This window comes from Pteropus alecto, unplaced genomic scaffold (assembly GCF_000325575.1).
Source record: "Pteropus alecto unplaced genomic scaffold, ASM32557v1 scaffold98, whole genome shotgun sequence".
NCBI classification, from domain to species: Eukaryota; Metazoa; Chordata; class Mammalia; order Chiroptera; family Pteropodidae; genus Pteropus; species Pteropus alecto.
In genome coordinates, this window is record NW_006443570.1 from 19,163,999 (window position 1) to 19,183,764 (window position 19,766).

At 48.7% G+C, this 19,766-nt stretch overlaps 1 protein-coding gene across 1 annotated transcript in view; it reads right to left on the reverse strand.

The window, feature by feature from the left end:
- Positions 1 to 19,766, reverse strand: part of NOS2 (nitric oxide synthase 2) — a 36,036-nt gene that overhangs the window by 11,371 nt on the left and 4,899 nt on the right. Inside the window, exons 2-16 of the mRNA XM_015599141.2 lie at positions 16,876 to 16,960; positions 15,961 to 16,083; positions 14,789 to 14,937; positions 11,205 to 11,367; positions 10,288 to 10,379; positions 9,196 to 9,337; positions 8,960 to 9,099; positions 7,484 to 7,658; positions 7,289 to 7,390; positions 4,573 to 4,767; positions 3,347 to 3,429; positions 2,808 to 2,952; positions 1,802 to 1,906; positions 778 to 827; positions 229 to 403 (exon numbers count right to left, since the gene is read on the reverse strand). Of these exons, the coding sequence (XP_015454627.1) occupies positions 229 to 403; positions 778 to 827; positions 1,802 to 1,906; positions 2,808 to 2,952; positions 3,347 to 3,429; positions 4,573 to 4,767; positions 7,289 to 7,390; positions 7,484 to 7,658; positions 8,960 to 9,099; positions 9,196 to 9,337; positions 10,288 to 10,379; positions 11,205 to 11,367; positions 14,789 to 14,937; positions 15,961 to 16,083; positions 16,876 to 16,960 (1,924 nt within the window). The remainder of the gene's footprint in view (positions 1 to 228; positions 404 to 777; positions 828 to 1,801; positions 1,907 to 2,807; positions 2,953 to 3,346; positions 3,430 to 4,572; positions 4,768 to 7,288; positions 7,391 to 7,483; positions 7,659 to 8,959; positions 9,100 to 9,195; positions 9,338 to 10,287; positions 10,380 to 11,204; positions 11,368 to 14,788; positions 14,938 to 15,960; positions 16,084 to 16,875; positions 16,961 to 19,766) is intronic.

A 19,766-nucleotide genomic window follows, 5' to 3' on the forward strand; every position in this document is an offset into this window, starting at 1 on the left:
CCCACCTAGGGGACACATGCCTATAGAGGAACTCTTCTGAGGAGTTGAGGGAGAGCAGCAGTGACCTGAGCCCTCTGGCCTGCAACCTTAGCCCACATCTGTAACCATGCCTACAGGACCAGGCAAGGTTCACGCCACCCAGGGTGCCCACCCAGCACAGATGTCCTGGGCACCAATGTATCGCAGCACCCTGTCCACACTATAAGGCAGCTCCAGTTGTGAACTGACCTTGAAGGTTTGCACAGCCCAGCTGCGGAAGGCCTCCTCCTGCCCACTGAGTTCGTCCCCTTCCCCTGTCGGGGTGAGCTGAGAGGCTCCCAGGTGGGACAACTTCTGGTCGATATCATGAGCAAAGGCGCAGAACTGAGGGTACATGCTGGAACCGAGGCCAAACACAGCATACCTGCTCAAGGAGAACACACAAACACAGAGACTGAGGTGAACCAAGCCACGCAAGCATCTCCCAGCAGCACCAATAGCCCGTAAGGCCAGCCCCAGACATTCCCACTCCAGCCAGGCATAGGACCTGCCAGTGCACATCCTCTTCTGATCCTCCATGGCTCTTGAGCCTTATCATCACTCCCATGACCAACCCTATGCTTGGCCTGCAGACTGATAAGAGGGACTTGGCTCCCCTGACTTGATCTTTGCCACAGGCTGCAGTCAGGCTCTCTCTGTGCCTGGACATCTCAGAGAAGACTCCTTTATACACAACCAGTTCCAGACTCTGGGCCCATAAGGCCTGCTCAGATAAGTGGTGGTGGGGAACAGCCTTACCTGAACTTGTTGGTGAGCTCTTTCAACATGAAGAGGGATTTCTTCAGTTTCTAGAAAGAGAGAGAACCACAGAGTCCTTAGGACAAGATTAATAAAAGCACTGCTTTTCTTTTCTTCTTGTGGCCTACATAAAAACTGGCCACATCTGTCAGGAAAATATTCAAGATTCACAGTGGAAGTTAGTTTATGGGTACCTAGCTAGGGCTCAGGGGCAAGTTCAGCCTTAGCAACTCATTGTGGCCTCATCCTCAGTGGGGGACCCAGGACAGCCCAGCCCCCAGCTCATCCAGCCCTGGTTGGTGCGGGGTACCTGCCTTACAGCAGGGCATCTCCAGAGGGTCTTCTGGAGGGATGTGAGTTAGCCTTTCTTCTTGTTTTGAACTTGGTAAGAGCAACAACTGCTTCCATAGTCTCTAAAAATAACCCTGATTTCCTAAGAACTCAAGATAATTTTAGGTGGTACATGACCCAGCAGAAATAAGTCAAATCATATAGTAAAAAAGTATTCTTTTCTATAATTTTTTTTAGTTATTCCTGTTTCAATTACTTATTTATTTTTTTGTCCTTCTGAACACTAGAGAGAAAAAGTCTCAGACTGTTGCTAATGGAGCCTTAACACCTCTCTAATACTTGCCTATTACTCTTTTTTAAAAAGCAAAGCAAGCCATGGTTAAGCCATAGTATCTAGCTAAAATTCAATAACTTCTTTTGGCTTTCGATGTATTTATTTTTTGCTGGCTTCTCATTTGTGAGAGTAACATAAAGTTTACTTTAACCATGAATTTTTTAATTTAAAAAAGTAGGTCAATACACTGAGATATATGAAGTGTGTCATAGGAAAGGTGGCACATGCGTATGGCAATAATTACAAAGGACAAAAGCAAATAGCTAACATTAGGGCAACCCAGTGATCTGAGCACTCACGCCCGAATGATCTCCTTAGGACATGCTGAATGCCCAGAGCCTCTCCTTGGTCCTCTCAGGCCCTACCACCACCCAGACCACTGGGACCTCGGCCACCTACCTCTCCATTGCCAGGGGAGTCTCCATTCCCAAATGTACTGGTCACCACCAGAAGCAGCTGCTCCTCCTCCAGGCTGCTCAGCCTGTACTCATCCATGCAGAGAACCTGCAGGCACCAAGGGTGGACACTGGACCTCAGTTCCCAGGCTAGGGCCTGCCACACCCTCCCCAGACACCCTGCGCTCCCCTCCCCCAACCCAGGCCAAGAGCCCCCTTCATCATGCTGTTTCCCCACCCCGCGTCCTGCACCCCCATGCCCAGCACAAGCGTGCCTCAGAGGAGGCGTGTGCTTAAATCCCTGTTAATCATTTGAACACATCGTTTCTCAATTCTCCTCCCTGCCTTAAGCCGTACCCCTAACATGTCAGCAAGCCCTGGAGGGTTTGCCTCCAAATACTGCATGTCCCAAATCAAAACACTTTACCACTTCCACGGCTATTTTAGATTCTGTGTGAACCTATTTTCCACAAAAATGGAGTGGGCAAGTTACAAAAATGATGACTCCTTTGGCACTTTGGGAACCCCAATGCTTTGCCTGATACTATATCAGGTGAAGGGTGTCACTGCCTCACTGCTCTGTCCAGACTTGGGAGGCCTTCAGTGATGAAGGATAAAATCCAATACTGATGGAGTGAGTCACCCTTTGGGGTTTTGTTTTATTTGTCTAAATTTTATTCATCCTTTGCCCGCTTCACATTTAGCACTGCATCCTGTATGGAAGGTGATGGTCAGTAAACAGGAATAAAATTCATCCAGAGCAGCTCATGCATATTGAGACTTGGATTCATTAGGGAAGTGTTTCTCAACCTGTGTTCCCTGGAACACTCTGTAAAACTTATTTATTGTGGAAGTTTGGTAATCCCTGGACACACATCTATCCTCCTATCATAGATTTAGAATGTACAGCAGCACATCTAAAGTTCTGGGACATCCAGGAGCAGAGCAACCATTTCAACAAGTCTGCACACAGGCAGAGAAAACCGTGTATGTCCAGCTGGATCAGCTACCTTGGGGTTGAAGGCACAGCTGAACAAGGCCCCTAGGTCCCGGGCCAGGGTTTCTGATTTTCCTGTCTCCGTCGCAAAAAGGACTGTGGCTCTGACTCGGGATGCCATGGTCTTGCGCATCAGCATGGAGGTGAACAGCACGGCTCTATAGGGACAGACAGACAGTCAGACACTGTGCTGAGTAATCTTTCCTGAGGAAGGTGGGGGCCCAGGAGCATGGGAGGAGGACAGTGCTTAAAGTGGGGGTAGGTTAGGAAAAAGAACCCATGTTTCCCACCAGCTATCAACCCTGACTACCCGTCCTTCTCCTCCCCTCATCTGCTCAACCCACTATTCAGCTCCTTTGGGAAAATGGAGGAGATAGGAGGTTGGGACAACGGTGCCAGGTGACCCTTGGAACTAATGTGTGGATCTCTGGGAGCCAAATTCCATCAAGATGATCTTTTCTCTTTGTTCCCTGCTCTTCAAGGCCTGGAAGGACGAGCTGACTAGAAGGAAGGGCTGCAGGTCAGATGTCAACACTGGCCACTCCTACTTACTTAACCAAGACTTGGAATCGAATCTCTCTTCTCTGGGGTCTCCGCTTCTCATCCTGCCAGACATGGGTTTTCCAGGGCTCCACCTTCAGAAGAGAGGGCAGAGGTGAGAGCAAGTAGGCCCGGGCTGACTGGGCTTGGGGATACCGGTGAGATAGAGGACCCTTTGTGCTCTTTGTGAGTTGAGGGGCGAGCAGGCCTCGTCCCCATCCCCACCTCACTGAAAGCCCCACAGGGAAGGGCTGTGACTGTCTGTGTCTGTCTGTGTCCCCTAGAACTGCAGACACACACTCCAGCATAGAGTCTGCACATACCGCATAGTCAGTTGACTTTATTTCATTAGTGTCTCCCTGGAGGGAAGAGGCCCCACTTCTCTTTCGTTTTAAGTGTCTTATCACTAAGTGTATGGTACCACTAGTGTATGGTTCAAACTGGGACACCTTTGAGGGTAAAGAGGTGCTATGACAACAGGCACAAACTGTCCTGGGCAATAAGTCACCTTATTTATCACCTTTAGAGTAAGAAAGCTCTTCCCAAATCTAACCAAAGTCCTTTCTGACAAAAAAAAAAAAAAAAAAAAGAACTCATTTCAATAGGTAACAGTTACTGAGTGCATTCTGGATTGGGTACTGGGCTGAGCTGTTATATACACCAGCACATGTGATCTATAGAGCCTCCTATCATGGAGTTAAGGCCCATCCCTTTAGAGATGAGAAACTTGGGGTTGAGATGGGTAAAATGACACCCTCCCCCCAAGATCATATAGTAGGAAGTGGCAGAATCATCCCCAGCTGTGTCTTATCTGGGAGCCAAGCTCTTCACTGTACTATGTGACTGTACAGCCGCCCACAGAGGAAGCACAACGGTGGTCACCCTCAGGAGCTTAAACCCCACCAGGGCAATGGGCCACTAAAAGTACAATAAAAGGTGTTTCCTTCAGTCCCAGGCCCTGTAGAAATGAGCAAAAGCTGCTCAGAATCCTGGGGTGAAGCTTGAAAAGCATTAAAAATATGACTCTGTGTCCCTGATCCTCCCAGATGTGTTCTGCATGAGTGAGCATGCACATGCACGCACACATGCACACAAATGCATAGCACATGCACACACACGTACATGCATGTACACGAATGCACAAGCACACGCACATGCACGCACACAGGTGCAGACACATATAGTCTCTCTACCCCTGAGCTCCCAAGACAGAGAGGAGAGGAAGGCCCCTCCTTTACCTGGTAGTAGTAGAAAGGGGACAGCACGTAGTTTAACATCTCCTGGTGGAACACGGGAGTGATGCTTCCAGAAATTGGGGGGACCAGCCAAACCCAGTCGGCTGGGCAGCCCCCTCGGGACCGGTACTCGTTCTGCATGTACTTCATGAAGGACTCTGCAGCAGAGTGGTGATCCATGATGGTCACATTTTGCTTCTAAATCAGAGGGAGACAAAAAGAAGAGTTGAGGCGAGGGACAGGGGAATCAGGAGAGTGGTCCGTTGTCTGCAAGGCTCCCAGATAAACTCTGGGAAGGCCTAGAAGTCTGTAAAATGAGACAGAAATTCCTCCTGGCCCCCTCCTCACTGCTGAAAATAAATACCCAAATGGGAGACTTTCAGAGCCAAAAAAATAACCATCACAATGGGCAGCCCACAAGTCACATGGTGGCCTCCTGTTGCCCTTCTGGGTACAGTGTCCGGCTTCTCAGGCCATGCCCACAAGTCCCCTCGAACTCTCAACAAATGGCTCTCTCTAGATGCTGATAAATCAGACCACGAGTGCCTTTTTGTTGGTAGAGCATTCCAGGAGTCACCTCCACAAGGGTGTGGCTCTCCTGGCCAAGAAGGAACTAGACTCCTCTGAGGAGGGCCGAAGCACTGGGGGAAAACAAGTCACCACAATGTCCCACATCCTAAAATTAGAGGCCATGGGGTCTGAGTCTTCACAGAATGACCCAACAAGGGCAGCCACACTCCTCAATGTCAGAGACAAATCACTGAATTAGGACACATTTGTTCAAGGTAGTTGTTCAAATCTTGGCCTCTTATTAGCCATGTGACCTTGAGCAATTGGTTTCTGAACCTCACTAAGCCTCAGTTTTCTCATCTGTAAAGTGGGCATAGTAACAGTTCCTACATTATGAGGTTGTTGAAAGGATATAGTAAGTTAATACAAGTAAACCTTAGAATGTGCTCAATAAATGTTAGCTGCTATTACTATTTCTATTTGTCGGGCATTGCATAAGGCACTGGCATTATATAGAAGTGAAAGACATGGCTTCTCCTCTGCATCAGATTATATTCTAAACAGGGGAGGCAGAAGAAAGTCATGTGGTCTGATAGAAGCTACGATGAAGGCGGGTGTAGGTGCTGACAGAGGGCAGAGGAGAAGACTTAGCTCAGTTAGAGGCCTAGAGGAGAGATAGCAGATTCCAGAGATAGCTTCTAAGAGGAGTGAGTCTTGAGAGATGGGTACAAGTTAGGCCGAGGACAGGTATTCCTGGAGGAGAACATAACATGAGTCAAGGCCAGGAAGCAGGAGAGGAGCCAGCTCATGGTGGGCCCAATAGACCCAGCAATACCTTCTAAAATTTAAACATACACATATAGCAACTCCTGGGGGCCAGAGCAGTTTTAAGCTCAGGAGCTGATGATGATCACTGTGGTAATGATGGTAAACATAACGACGGTGAATAATAGCAATATAACTAATGCATACTGAGTGTTCATTACGAGCCAGCCCTTATGAGTAAGGGCTGCAGATGGACCAAAGGGCTCAGTCCCACACAGTAACCAACCTGCTGTGTGTGGATCCAAGGAGTAGATGTTTTGCATATATTTTCATTTAATTCTTACAGTAACCTAGTGAGGGAGGTACTATTATTATCTCTGTTTTATAAATAAGGAAATAAGGCCAAGTCTTTTGAAGTTTATCCTGAAGAAGGGTGCTAAGGAAGTCCTGGAGTGAATGGACGTGGTCAGCAATGGTAAGGAGACTGCTGACGATTAGCAGATTTTCTGGGACATATCTTCTGTATCCTGCCAGTGTCAGGGTTGATGCTGGGAGCTCCCAGGAGTCAGGATGTATGGTCCACACTGGCAGGGCCTTCCCAAGTTGGGCCAGCCCCAGGAGGCTCTTCCTGTCCTGTCTCAGAGCCACCAACCTCAATCAAGCACAAGCTTGACCCACCTATAGAGTGACCAGCCCTGAGGAACAATGTGTGGTTGTAAATATTTACTGGGTGATCATTTAATGTCAGCTTCATACTATACTCCACAAGGACAGAGTTTTTGTCTATTTTGTTCTCCACTCATCTTCTTGGCCCAACCTAGTGCCTGGCATATGAAAAAAGCTCAAAAAACTTAGCTGAACAAATAAATGAGTCTCTGCCAGTGGCCTGGCCTGCAGGGCATCTGCCAACTTTGTGGAGTTGGTCCCAGCTTCTAAAGTAGTATCTTCACACATCCCATGACTCCTTCCCAAAAGAAAGGGATGTATTTATATGAGTAAGGGCTGCAGATGGACCAAAGGGCTCAGTTTATTTCTTTGAAATAGAAACCATTACAGCCTATTGATATTTATGGGAATGGTCCAGCAGAGAGGGAGACATTGATGATACAGGGGAGAGAGGAGGAATATTTTCAAGATTAAAGTCCTTGAGAAATTGAGAGAGTACTGGATTCAGTGCTTAAGTGCAGGACTGACCAGTCTTGGGAGGTAATGGTTGCCTGTCGCTAAAAGCATTCAAGTTTACACTAGAAACCTAGTAGTATTAGTCAGAAAGTTGATTTGTCTCTGTATCCCCAGCACCTGACACAAACTGGGTATTCAATATTTGTTTGATGCTTGATTAAATGAACAATGCTGTAAGGGGAAAATCAAGCACGACATGAGTGGCTGGACCAGATGACCATCTAACCAGAGAGTCTTCAGACTCACAGAACACCAGACATACCTGGAAACTGTGGAGCACAGCGACATTGATCTCAATGACAGCCTGGTCTTTCCAGAGTGAGGTCAACTTGTGTGTTTCTAGGCCCATCCTTCTGCCCACTTCCTGCAGAGGCAGAGAAATGGGGATGAGTCAGTTCTCAGGACTCCACCCAGAGACCCACACCTCCAGCTGGCCCAGCTGAACAGTCCTCGTTACCTCCAGGATGTTGTAGCGCTGGACGTCACAGAAGTCCCGGACCCCGATCTCTGTGCCCATGTACCAGCCGTTGAAAGGGCACCCTGGGAACTCAAGGCCACCCACCTCAAGCAGCATATTGGACACGGCAGGCAGGGCATACCACTTGAGCTCCAGTTCCTGGAACCACTCGTACCTGGCAGGGAGGCAAAGCCAGTCACAATTGGGGGCTTCAATTCTGCCCACCCTCACCCCTCAAAAAAAGCTTTAGAAAAAGAATCAACCAAGAAAACCCATTTCCAAGTGTTGATCTCTCAGTTCATCCCACCTAGAGAGGTGAATTGGGTGTACCTGGTGTCATTAATAAATTATGCATTCATTCACTCATTCATTCATGCAAATATATATTAAGCATCAAGTATGTGATAGGCCCTGAGCTAAATGCTGACAACCCAACATAGTGGTTAAGGACTCTAGTGTCAGAAAGCTTAGGTTCAAATTCTTCCTTACTGCTTACCAGCTGTGTGAACATCGGATGTTATTTAGCCCCTCATAGCCTCTGTATCCCCGCCAGCGAAATAGAGATAATAGCATCAAACTCATAGGATTATTGTGAAGATAATAGTATCGTTCATTTGTATATCCATGTACTCTAGAAATGTTTATAACTGAGCACCCGTTATGTGCCAGGCACCCTGCTAGATGTTGGGGATATTGCTGAACAAGAGAGTCAAGATCCCTAGTCTCTGTATCTAGATGCAGGTAAACAAATAAGTAAATAGGAAAATAATACAAGGCAATGTGTTAGACAGAGGGTGAGGGTGCCTGCTTTAGACTGGGTGTTCAGGAGAGGCTTCCCACAGGGGGTGACACTCAGGAATACCCCACTGATGAGAAGAAATGAACTCTGAGGAAAGGGCAGGGGGAATAGCAAGTGCAAAGGCCCTAAGATGGGAATGAGTTCAGTATATTCAAGGGACAAAAAGAAGTGCCCAGCCCAATGCTCGCTATATAGTGAGTCTCAATATATGGAGGTGTTTTTGCAATCATGAGAGCTGCCTGGAGCAAAGGCTGAACCAGATGATCTCTTGAAGTCAGTGTAGCCCTATTCTGTCACCAGTCAGGAGAGGGACAGCTAAGGGTATTGGCAGGAAGGCGAAAGAGGCCTGAGCTGCTCGGTGTGAGAATCTCAAGAGCCTTTCAAGTGTCCATCTCCTGAAATCACTGCTTCCCAAGTTCCTAGGGCCCCATCTCTCCAAGCCTCTGCTTTTCCCTTACCATCAACATGTCCGCATAAGTCAGAGGCCTGACACACAAGTGCAGAGCTGCTGTACGAGTGTGACAAGGTGGGCTTGAAACCAGCCCTTCTAGGCATCACCTGCTACTAGCTGGGCTTTGGGGAAGGTGCAGGGAGGGGCCTGAGGATTGAGGTCTTAGTTAAGAAAGGAGGCAGGCATGCATGTTAAGTCGCATTCCCAGCACCCTCAGCTTGCTCACTTGGGATGTTCCATGGGCACCTCGAGCACAAGGTCAGGCGGGATTTCAAAGAACTCAGGGTCATGGCCATCAGCCTGCAGGACCAGAGGCAACACATCGAAGCGGCCGTACTTCGGCTTCCAGCCCAGGTCGATGCACAGCTGCGGATAAGACAGGCCCCGTGAGTTAGCTGACCCAGGCCCCTTGACCCCTCTGGGCTCCACTCTGTCATCACCCACCAAGGCTGGATTCCGTACCTGGGTGAACTCCACGCAGGCAGGGTCCCCTCTGATGGTACCATCAGGCATCTGGTAACCAGCATAGCGGATGAGCTGCGAATTCCAGACCCGGAAGTCGTGTTTCCCATCACTCCGCTGAGGGAACACGGTGATGGCCGACCTTCCCCAAGACAAGGACAGTGCTGTTTACCACCTGGCTTCGTCAGGGGCTCCCAACCACCCCCCATTGATCCCTCTCTCCCTCCTGTCTTCTTAATCCCCAGACCTCTGCACCCAAGCTAACTGAACCTTGCTCCTGCAGCTCCCCAACATGCCAAGCTCTTGCTGACCTCTGTGTAACCAGCCCCACTTCTTGGCATACTTTCTCCCTCTGTCTTCTCCCTCCAGTTCCAACTCTTCCTTCAAGACCCGCACAGGGACTGGCCCCTCCAGCAGGCCCTCCCCATCCCTCGGGCAAAGTTAGCTGCCACAGCCCTTTTCCTTGCTGCATCATATTTCTCTCCTTGCAACTGAGTTAGTTGGACGCTGTCTAGTGCAAGGCTGTCTAGAGCAGTGTCTTAGGGTCTTAGTTACCGCTGCACCCCTGCCACCCCACCCACATGCCTAGCCCTTTGCTGGTTCTATCAGGCAGGCACCGAGTGTTTGCTAAACAGAATGGATGAATGATTGAATGAGCTCTTCATTCCTATTAGCCTCGACCTCTTTGGTTGGGAGCAGGGGACGGTAAGGCAGGAGGCGGATACCGACAAGCAGTGATGCTCCTACCTCTAAGAAAAACACCACACTGGAGTCATTTACTGCAAAACTAACCTCTCATCCATCCCCTCTAAACAGCTGAGATCTGTAATCTTGCTTCTTAAAAATCCCCACATCCTCTCCAAATGGTTCCAAGTCAGAAGGAAACCAAGGAAACAGGCTACTGAGGGGGACTAAGCTCCAGAGGCTCTGCTCGCTACCAGGGCTCCCTAAAGAACCCTGAGTCTCTCTGTTCTCTTTCTCCCTGGTTTCTCCAGGGGCCAGAGATGCCGCCCCTACTCCCGTCTGCGTCTTTCGGCTAAGACTTAGGAGGGGAATGGGCTCCAGTCATTGCCTTGGGGAAGGTGCCCCCACCTGATGTTGCCATTGTTGGTGGCATAGCGCAGGTGTCTGCAGATATGCTCGAACATTTCCTGGGCAGTAGAACAGCTCCGGGCATCGAAGACCTGCACACAGCACCCCCCACCAGATCAGGCCCATCAAGGACTGTGAGGACACAGGGCTCGGGCTGATCAGAAGCTAAATCATAAGTGACCGAGGGTGTGGCCCAGACCCCCACCACCCAAACACCAAGCAGAGAAGCGCATTCTCCTCTCTGCATGACACCCACCATCTCATGGCTGACCCATCTATCCTTTCTCCTGCCCTCCTAAGGGAACCCAGGCAACCCCACTCGGAAGACCCCATCGAAAGCCAAATCCCAAGAAAACCTGATTTTCAAATACCATGAATCAGAGTGCCCACTGCCCCAGCCTAGTTTCTTTACAACGTGAGCACATTTACACTGGGCCTCCAGCACCTTTTATTACAGCCGGAGCCAGTTTCACTGGCACATTTCTCGTCGATTTCTCTGTCTAAGCACTTTTGATATTATCCAGCAATAAATGATCCCCTAGTGCAAAGACATCCTGGGAGGCTAGGATAAGGAAAATGTTCTTCGGGAGCCAAGAATTCAAACGGCCTAGGTAAACAACCTCTCCTGCAGGATTTCAACGATAACAATAACAAGGCCGTTTGGTTTGAAGCTGGCATTTAGTCTCCCAGATTTAACACACGAGAGAAAGATCAGCTAGAAAGGCTGGTGCTGAAACGAGATTCTAGACTTCTCGTAGGGCCCCCAACTCGTGTTCAGGAAGGCGAGGGGAGAACCCAAGGGCCTGGCTTCAGTGTGCGGAGCCCCAGGCACAGCTCTGCTCAGCCGCTCGGGGCCATCTGCTCAGGGCCTGCCCACCCCGCAGCTTCCTCTTCTGCTCGGGTCTAAGGAAGCCCACCTGTAGGTTGGACCACTGGATCCTCCCGATGCAGCGGGGGGCATTGCGCCAGGCCTGCTTGGTGGCAAAGATGAGCTCATCTCCCGTCAGCTGGTAGGTTCCTGTTGTTTCTATCTCCTTTGTTACCGCTTCCACCCTGGCCAGATGTTCCTCTATTTTTGACCTGGGGGACAGGAAGACATCGGGAAGATCAACAATGAGATGGCCTTAAATGGGGAATAATTCAATCCACAGAAGCAGGAACTGACCTAGGATATCGAGAGAGCAAGCTGTGTCATGGAGACTGTCCCCTCCAGGGCCTGCTTCACGGGTGTGTGACCTGGGCCCTGAGCTTAGAAAGGCCCAACACTTGGTTTCATTATCTGCTGTCACTGTCTTGAAATTCGTAATCACTATTAAACAGGGAGCCCCCATTTTCATTTTTACGTGGGGTCATCCAAGTTATAAAGCTGGTCCCGATCCCACCAGCACCCTTGTTTCTAGGTGATTTTTTTTTAATCCCATTCACCCCAGCTTGGCGAGCATGGAGTGCAACTTCTCAGACACATGTAAGACTCAGAGGAGCATCCATCACACCACAGCCACATCCCGCCCCTTGGCCAGGGCAGCAGCCATCCACCTTCCCATGGTTAAGAAATGAGCTAATCTCTCCCACTCCCACCCCCCCACAGCAGCTCCTGTGTACTGAGTACACGCCAGGAGCCAGGTACTAGGTGAAGCCATTCACAGCTGGGGTCTCGTGAGTCTGTGAGGGAGGCATTTTTGTGTCCATTTTATAGTCCAGTGTATCGAGGCCCTAGGAGGTTAAGTACTCGCATAGAACATAGGTGTGGTAAATAGCAAAGTCAGGACTTCAGACCCAGGTTGCCTGAAGTCAAGCCCAGGCTCTTAACCTTCCACCTTCCACCATAGGGGGTACTGCAAGTCCAGAGATGTCGAGGGCCTGACCACGCTTCCCTGGACTGGCCCAAACAGGGACTGGCTCTCACGACTTAGCCTGCAGGGCCCAGGGCCTGCTCAGGGAGGAGCTCTCCACTGCGAGGTCCATCATCACAGGTGCTCTGCAGCATGCGATTCTCAACTTCTGCACCACTTAGCCAGCGATCACATATGAGATTTCTACACTGGCTTCTCTCCTCCCCTCCCAGACTTCAAAAATATTCTACAGGGAGGGATTTAGTCAGAAAAGCTTTGAAATACACACACACACACACACACACACACACACACGGAGCAACCTTGAGATTTCCAATCAGCACCAAAGATGTTTGAAATGACAACAAACAAAACTATTTAAGGAATGAACTCCTGATTAAGGAGAGTGGACAACTCAGAACAAAATGGCCTTTCTGCGGATGAGGAGTGTCTCAACAACTCTTCCTTGATTAAAAAAAAGCTCAAAGACAAAACACTTGGCGCTATTTATCTTCAAGGATACTCCTGGCTTAAGGACCTGCTGGGTGAAGGTTGAGGTTGCTCTACCACAGGAAGCCTCACCTCCCCAAACAAAGCTTCTAGCAACACTCCCCTGTCTGCATCCAAGCCTGGAAACAGTAGCGATCACCAGAACACCGATGCCCTGAGCGTACTTTGCAGTGTTACCATGTGGCTATATAAGAAAGGATTCTTTTTTACTTTTTTCACCCAATTTCTTTAGAGTTTTATATTTTCCACTGTTTTCATATAGTCACATTTCTGAGGCACTAAAAATACTATGATGCCTATTAGTTCTGAGTGGCTTTTGGCATCAGCGAACTGGATTTGAACAGAACGTTCAGCAAGTTACGCTTTCTAACTATACAATCCTTCCTTTGTGAAAGACTAAGCCCACACAGCTGTCCATACCTTTGACTGCTAGTGTCATTGTAGAGATGAGCTGCCATTTGTCATTCACACCCCCAAGACCTCTTGGGATCCCAGGTGTGAATCTGTGACTATGAGACATGGATCTTTCCTCATTGAGAAGCAAATGGGTTTGAACGGCCACCAAGAGTGGCCCTGGAGCCTCCCCAGGCCAACACCCACCCAGCTGCCTTCCAAACACCAGCAGGACCTCCCAGGTCCAGCATGGAGTCAGGATCTTTGAGCTCAAAGAACTGGATGCTAGAACCTGAGGTTAAAACCAGGGGGCTTTAGCACCAAACTGCCTGTGTTCAAATCTCAGCTCTGGAACTTCTGAATGTATGACTGAGCAAGTTACATGTCTGTGGCTTCAGTATCCTTGTCTGTATAATAATAGTACCAATCTCATAGAGTTGTGGTGAGTGTGACTTATAAGGCATATACACAGGGCCCAGAACATCCTTAACGCTCAGTAAATGTTAGCATCGATATAGTAGCCCAACACAGCCTATCGAGAAAATTCCGGGACCCTGAAAGCCTCGTTAGTCAACAACCACGCTGAAAGCCCAAGGATCTTGAACCACCCAGTCACAAAGCACTTCCACAGACGTTCCAGTTCTACAGACACACAGCAGGCAATCCCCTGCTGTGTACAGGGTTCTCCATCTGAGGGTACATTAGAATCGCCTGGGTAGCTTTTAAAGAACATGGATATCTACTGCCTCCCCACCTCCAGGAGCCTCGTGCCCTTGGTGCAGGGGACCCTGGAATCGGCATTTTGCAAGGTCCTCAGGTGACTACAGCACAGCCAGGGTTGAGGATCACTGGCCCTAGAAGACAAGGGCCTCTTGTATAGATTCAAGGTCCCTCCCAACTCAGACATTGTAAGGTCATAGGAGAGGGGACCAGGCATTACCAGGAGACACTTTTTCCACCTTGGGAGTCCCAGGTGCACTTCTGTGGCTCACTTCGTGCAGTGAAGTGCCACATGGGGCTGCACCATAAGGGCCACACTCCCCTCCCAGCCCATAGAACTGTCAACCCATGCCCTGGCCATTCTGTCTTACAGTCCCTTTGTGCATTTTTATTTTAAAGGGGCCTAAATTAAAAGTCATGTATTTTATAAAACCCAGGAATGTAGAACCCCACACAGTTCAGTGCAAAGAGCACAACCTGCCTTCTCCAAGTCAAGCAGCCTGAATTCTAGCCGGGACTAGGTGACCTCATGTGTGTCACCGGGCTTCTCTGTTCACAGCTGTAGGTGACTAGGTGGTCTCGAAGGTCCTATCTATCGCAAACATTTCATAATAAAAGGGTGCCTGTCAAGTCATAACCAAGGTGACTTTGTGTCTGGACACTCTTGTAAATTTATTTAACCCTCACAACAATCTTAAGAGCCAGGTTCTATCATCACCCCACCTCACCCTTTTATAGATGAGGAAGTCGAGGCACAGAAAGGGTAAACAGATTTCCCAAGCATGCAGGACCGGTTACCGGTTACAGGATCCAACTCAAACAGTTACACTCCTAACCCACACTTTTAACCACTATTGCCCTGCCTCTTTGTCTTACGATTACAAAAACCTACTCCAGGGTCTTTTTCCCTCGGAAAACTATGCTTTAGCCCTGGATCCACGTTGAATCTGGGAAGGAAAGTGGTCTGGGATCAGATGGAAATGGCTGGAGACAAGAGAGCCTCTGAGAAGGGGGAGGCAGTGGATCCTGCAAGAAGAGAGCCTTACTCTTTGAAGGAGCTATAATACTGGTTGACAAACTCGATAGCTTGAGGTAGAAGCTCGTCTGGGGAGGTAGGCTTGTCCCTGGGTCCTCTGGTCAAACTTTTGGGGTTCATGATGGCTCCCAGGCAACACTTGGACTTGCAAGCAAGATCCTGGAAAAGGAAAGACAGGTGGTGAGGTGGGCTACTTGGCCCCTCAGACAGGTTTTGAAGGCCATCCTCTTCCAGGGCCAACTCTCCTGGCCACCTCCTTCCACTCTGGCTGCTCCAGCAACTTGCCACCCCCCTCTCCACCCCTGTGGCACTTCCTCCTTAGGGTCCACCAGGCTTTCTCCCCACCTAGACCTCCTTTCCTCTAATGGCTGGACCCCAGTGGATGTGACCTGGCATTGCTCCCTTCAGCCCAGGCTCAGTCTCTGACCCTATCCCCAGCCAGCCCCAGACCTAGAGCAACGTCAACATCGATCCCTGGGAAAATCTCAACCACCTTCTCATTTAAAGAAGCTGATGTGGCTCCTGGAAACACACTATAGGTGTTCAGTCAAGATTCAAAGATTCATAGAGGATGGCACAGAAAAAGTACTAGAAGGAAGTACACCCAAATGTTAACTGTGGTAATTTCTGGAAGGTGTGGGAAATCATTCTGCTTTCATGATCTAGAAATTTTCAATTCTTTCCCACCTAGATGCATTCAGTAGAATGCATTCTAAAGTTAGAATGAGAAATTTAGAAGCTAGGAAGAAGGAGCCCTAAAGGTCACTTAGTCCAACTACTCACTGGATGCTTGAACCCCTCTCCAATCTCCCTATCAAATAGCACTTGAATCCTTCTAGTAACAGGGAGCTCACTACCTATCGATGTAGTTCAGTTCAGCTTTGGGCAGGTCTGTCAGAAAATTCACTGATACTAGGCTGAAATCTGTGTTTCTCTAGGAAAGATTTGTTCCTGTAACTGTTTATCTCACGCATTATCTATGAGGGGGGTTCTTAGGGAATTGGTATAATTTACTCCTACTGTTATTTATGAGGAACACAAGTCTCTGTTCCCAGCACACTTTGCCCAAACTGATGACTGTTTGCTTTGTCCAAGGGGACATCTGTTTGATCCGCTAAGGGCCCTGATGGATTCACTGCCTTGGGACAAAGGTGGTTCTCCCTGAAGTGGCAGACAGCTCACCCCTTTGGCTTTGTGGTGAAGTGTATCTTGGAAAGTCACCCCACTGCCCCAGTTTTTGATCCTCACGTGCCGTGGGCAGGCCGATGGGGGTGCACCCAGCTTGACCAGGGATTCTGGAGACTTCTAAGAGGGAAAAAAACAAAGATTTCCAAATGCCTTCAGCCCTAGGACCCCAAAGGTCTCCCCCAATCTCCTGGGCCCTGTTTTGGCTTTGGGTAGGGTAGGAAGTTGAGGTGGGTACATAAGTCAGGGTGCTGGTTCATATCCCTCCTCCCTTCCCAGAAACCTGGCCTCCTGGGCCAGTGCCTGCTGAGAGCTTCAGGTGCTTGGGCCACAGGCCAGGCTTCTCTCCTCAACCAAGACCCGGCCAAATGCTCCCTCAGAGGAATTGCAAGAGGAGGGACCAAGGTCAGATGCAAGGGAGACTACTGTCACAGTCAATACTGCTGAGAACAGAAATCAGGAAAAGGAATAATGTGCCAAAAGAGGCATTGAGGAATATAAAAACTATCTTTGCTCCCACATCCCAACTATTTCTCTGCCCACCTCTCTGGAATGCTGAGGTCCAAAGCACTTAGGGTAGAAGGAACCAGTAGGATAGAGGCTGGGGACTAGGATCAAAATCTCAGCTGCTGAGTCCAGGATTATTTTGGAGTGTCCTACCCCTGTCCCCATGAATGGTCTCCTCTCACCCACACCACCAACCCACACAGACATCAGATGCCAGTGCACCTTAGGGGACACTGATCTTGATCACCATGGGTCATCCGGCTCTCTCAAAGCCCTTCCTTGCCCCAGTCTGTGCCCACTGGGTCTCCACTCACTGCCCAGACCCCAGCCTCCACCAGGCTGCTCAGTCTGCATCTGCCTGGGCAAGGGAAGAAGGGGCCTCCCACACCCGTTGGACTCACTGACCTTTACTGTCCCCAAGAAGGGCTGGGGGTCCTCATTCTGGTGCTTGCCGAGGCTGTGGCGCTTGGTGTCATCCTGCGTCACTGGACTGTGAAAGGAAACAGCTATCATGAGATGGAGTATCTGAGGGCAGAGAAGTATCTTGGAGTGTAACCCTTCTGCCAGCCTGTCATTTGGTGGATGGGAGGACTGAGGTCCAGAGGGTAGGAGTGAGTTGCTCATGGTTCCCAATCAAGGAGGACGTGTGTATGTTGCAGGGGAGGCAGTCAGTCAGACCCAATCTCCTCACCATCACCTTCCTCCCTCCTCCTCTCCTTCTTTTGCTTTTCCTCTCCAAAGCCAGAAAGGCATGAAAGGAGCTGAAGCAAAGCCAGTGGCCCAAAGGAAACTATGACAGAAGCTCTGGAAAGATGCCCCTCTCAAAAGCCAAGTACAAACATGGGTAGGCAAAGAACAGGTCTTCCCAGGTCAGTAGCACTGCCCACCAACTGCTCATCTGGGGGGACTTAAGCTTTTTTATTTAAAGTATTTGATTTGTCTTGGCTTATTTATTTATTCTAAATTCTTATTACGGAAAATGTTAAACATACACAAGCAGAGATAATAAAGTAATAAACCCTGGGCTCCTTCAACCAGATTCAACCCAGTCAACAATTATCTATCCATGGCCAGTCTTGTTTCAGCTCTACTCTCCCAGCCCCCACCATCAGTTTAAAGCAAGTCTGAGATGCCCGGTCACACTTAAATATCTCAGTCAGAATTTCTGAAAGATAAGGACTCTTTTTAAAAAGATATTGGTTGTATTTATTTTTAAACAACAGATTTAAAGAACTTTGCCCGTCTTTTGGAGCAGAAAAAGCCCTAATAGTCTGAAATCATTCAGAAACTTTTGTTTCTGGTTTGGGATTTCAGGTTCAATCTCCTGGCAAATGCTACAGAGAACAGAAGACATGTGACTCCTTGGGCTGAATACCCATGAGCACCCTTCCACGAGTCACATCCTACACGTGCCTCCTCCTGGGGTAAATCACACCATGGGGGCACCTTTGTAGGAAAGCTTGCTGTGTTCCTTGTTCTTTGCAGTATTTTCTGGAGTATGCATGCATGTGTGCACACACCCAAGGGGAAGGGGGGTTAGAGAGTGTTACAAGGGTCTCTCATTTGCCACTTTATATATATCTGTGATGTTGGAAAATGAGCATCGCTTTTATTATTGGAACAAGTCATGTCTGTATATTTATATTAACATTATGTAATTTTCTATAAACATTACATAGTAGCATTATATGCTTTATAACTATAATGAGATAGTGACCCTTTAAGCACACAAGTACTTATCAAAAACAACTTCTACCTGACTCAGGTGATCCAGCGGCCCTGCATAGCGGCCTCCATGTGACCAGCGTTCATCATCCCTCTGGTGTATCCACCAGGAAAAAAAAAAGCCAATAAAGGGTAATCTAGATATTCATGGCTGAGTAGTCATCATGGGGCTGCTTAAATAGGAAGATGTTTTATGTCTGGGGTCCTCGAAACATCCTTAATGCTCCTACTACTCTTCTCAGTTTTTTGCCATCATCCCTCATCCAAACCCCAGCCTGCTTGTTCTTGCTTCTTCTCACTTACTTCTGGCCATAGAACTGGAGAATTTTGAGAAGCTTACTGGGGCGTAGTAACGTTTAGATTGAGAAGCAATGTCTTTGTACACATGACATAACTATTGTCCAAAAATATTAAAAAGCTACTTGAAAATCCACTGTACAGATAGACCATGGTGAGCCTGACCCCATTGCTTATGGCTGGATATTTAGGTTGTGTACAGTTTCTCCATTATTATAAAGAATGCCTCAAACTGTATACATGGTCTGAAGCTGTGTGTGTGTGCGTGCATGTGTGTGTGCACGTGTGTGTATGTGTACAAGCATAGAATATATCAGTAAATGTCAGCAATGACTAGCATTAAGTGATGAGAGCACGGTGATTTGAATTTTACTTTATATTTGTCTGTATTTTCCAACTTCTTACAGTGCCTATGAATTCTTTTCATAATTGGGAAAAATTCTTTAATTTGAAAATGACTAAATAAAGCTATGCACAGCTCCTTTCCTCTCCCAATTAGCAGAGTTCTTTGGGCTAGCTGCTGGGAGATGGGGTGACCAGAAGCCAGGTGAGCATATTAAGGATCTGGGTACTTATTGCCAAATTAGTGCATCGTCTACCCAGACATTCAGCCAAGCTGGCTAAACCCGCAGCTGTGCTTGGTCCTGCTTGGTTTTTCATGGCCACCGAGGACTCCTAAAGACTCCCGAGAGACTGTGGTGCTTACTTAGAACCAGGACCACTCACAAAGCTGGGGACGCTGAGATCAGAGCTGAAGTCTGTGGCTTGTTTGGGGTGGACCTGGGGTCCTGACTCACCTGCGTCTCCTATTCCTCCTCCACCTGCCCACCTCTCCATACACCAAGGGAGGGGGGACAGGGAAGCGCTCTGGGAAATGGATATTTGTAAAACACGATACCTTTTTCTCTCTTAACCATGTCTATCCTAACGGTGTAGCAGCCGCAAAAAAAATGTGCTAAAAAAATCTAGAAAGTTCCCAAGGACCGAAACATCCACAAGTCCTGCTACAGTCCGCATACACGCCTCTGGTGGGTGCATGTGGGACTCTCTCGGTCTTTGTGGCTACTGAGTTGCAACCTCTTATGCGTTCTGAACGAGGAAAACATTTTTAAGTAAATCCTCACCGGAATCCGACAGGGCGAATATTCCAACCCTCATATTTTCACGGAACACCGAGGTTCAGAGAGGGTCTGTGCCACGGCAGGTTGGAGTCCGGTCCCCGCGCGGAGCCGCCCGCCCCCCTCCCAGGGCAGACCCCGGCGGGGCGGGAGTAC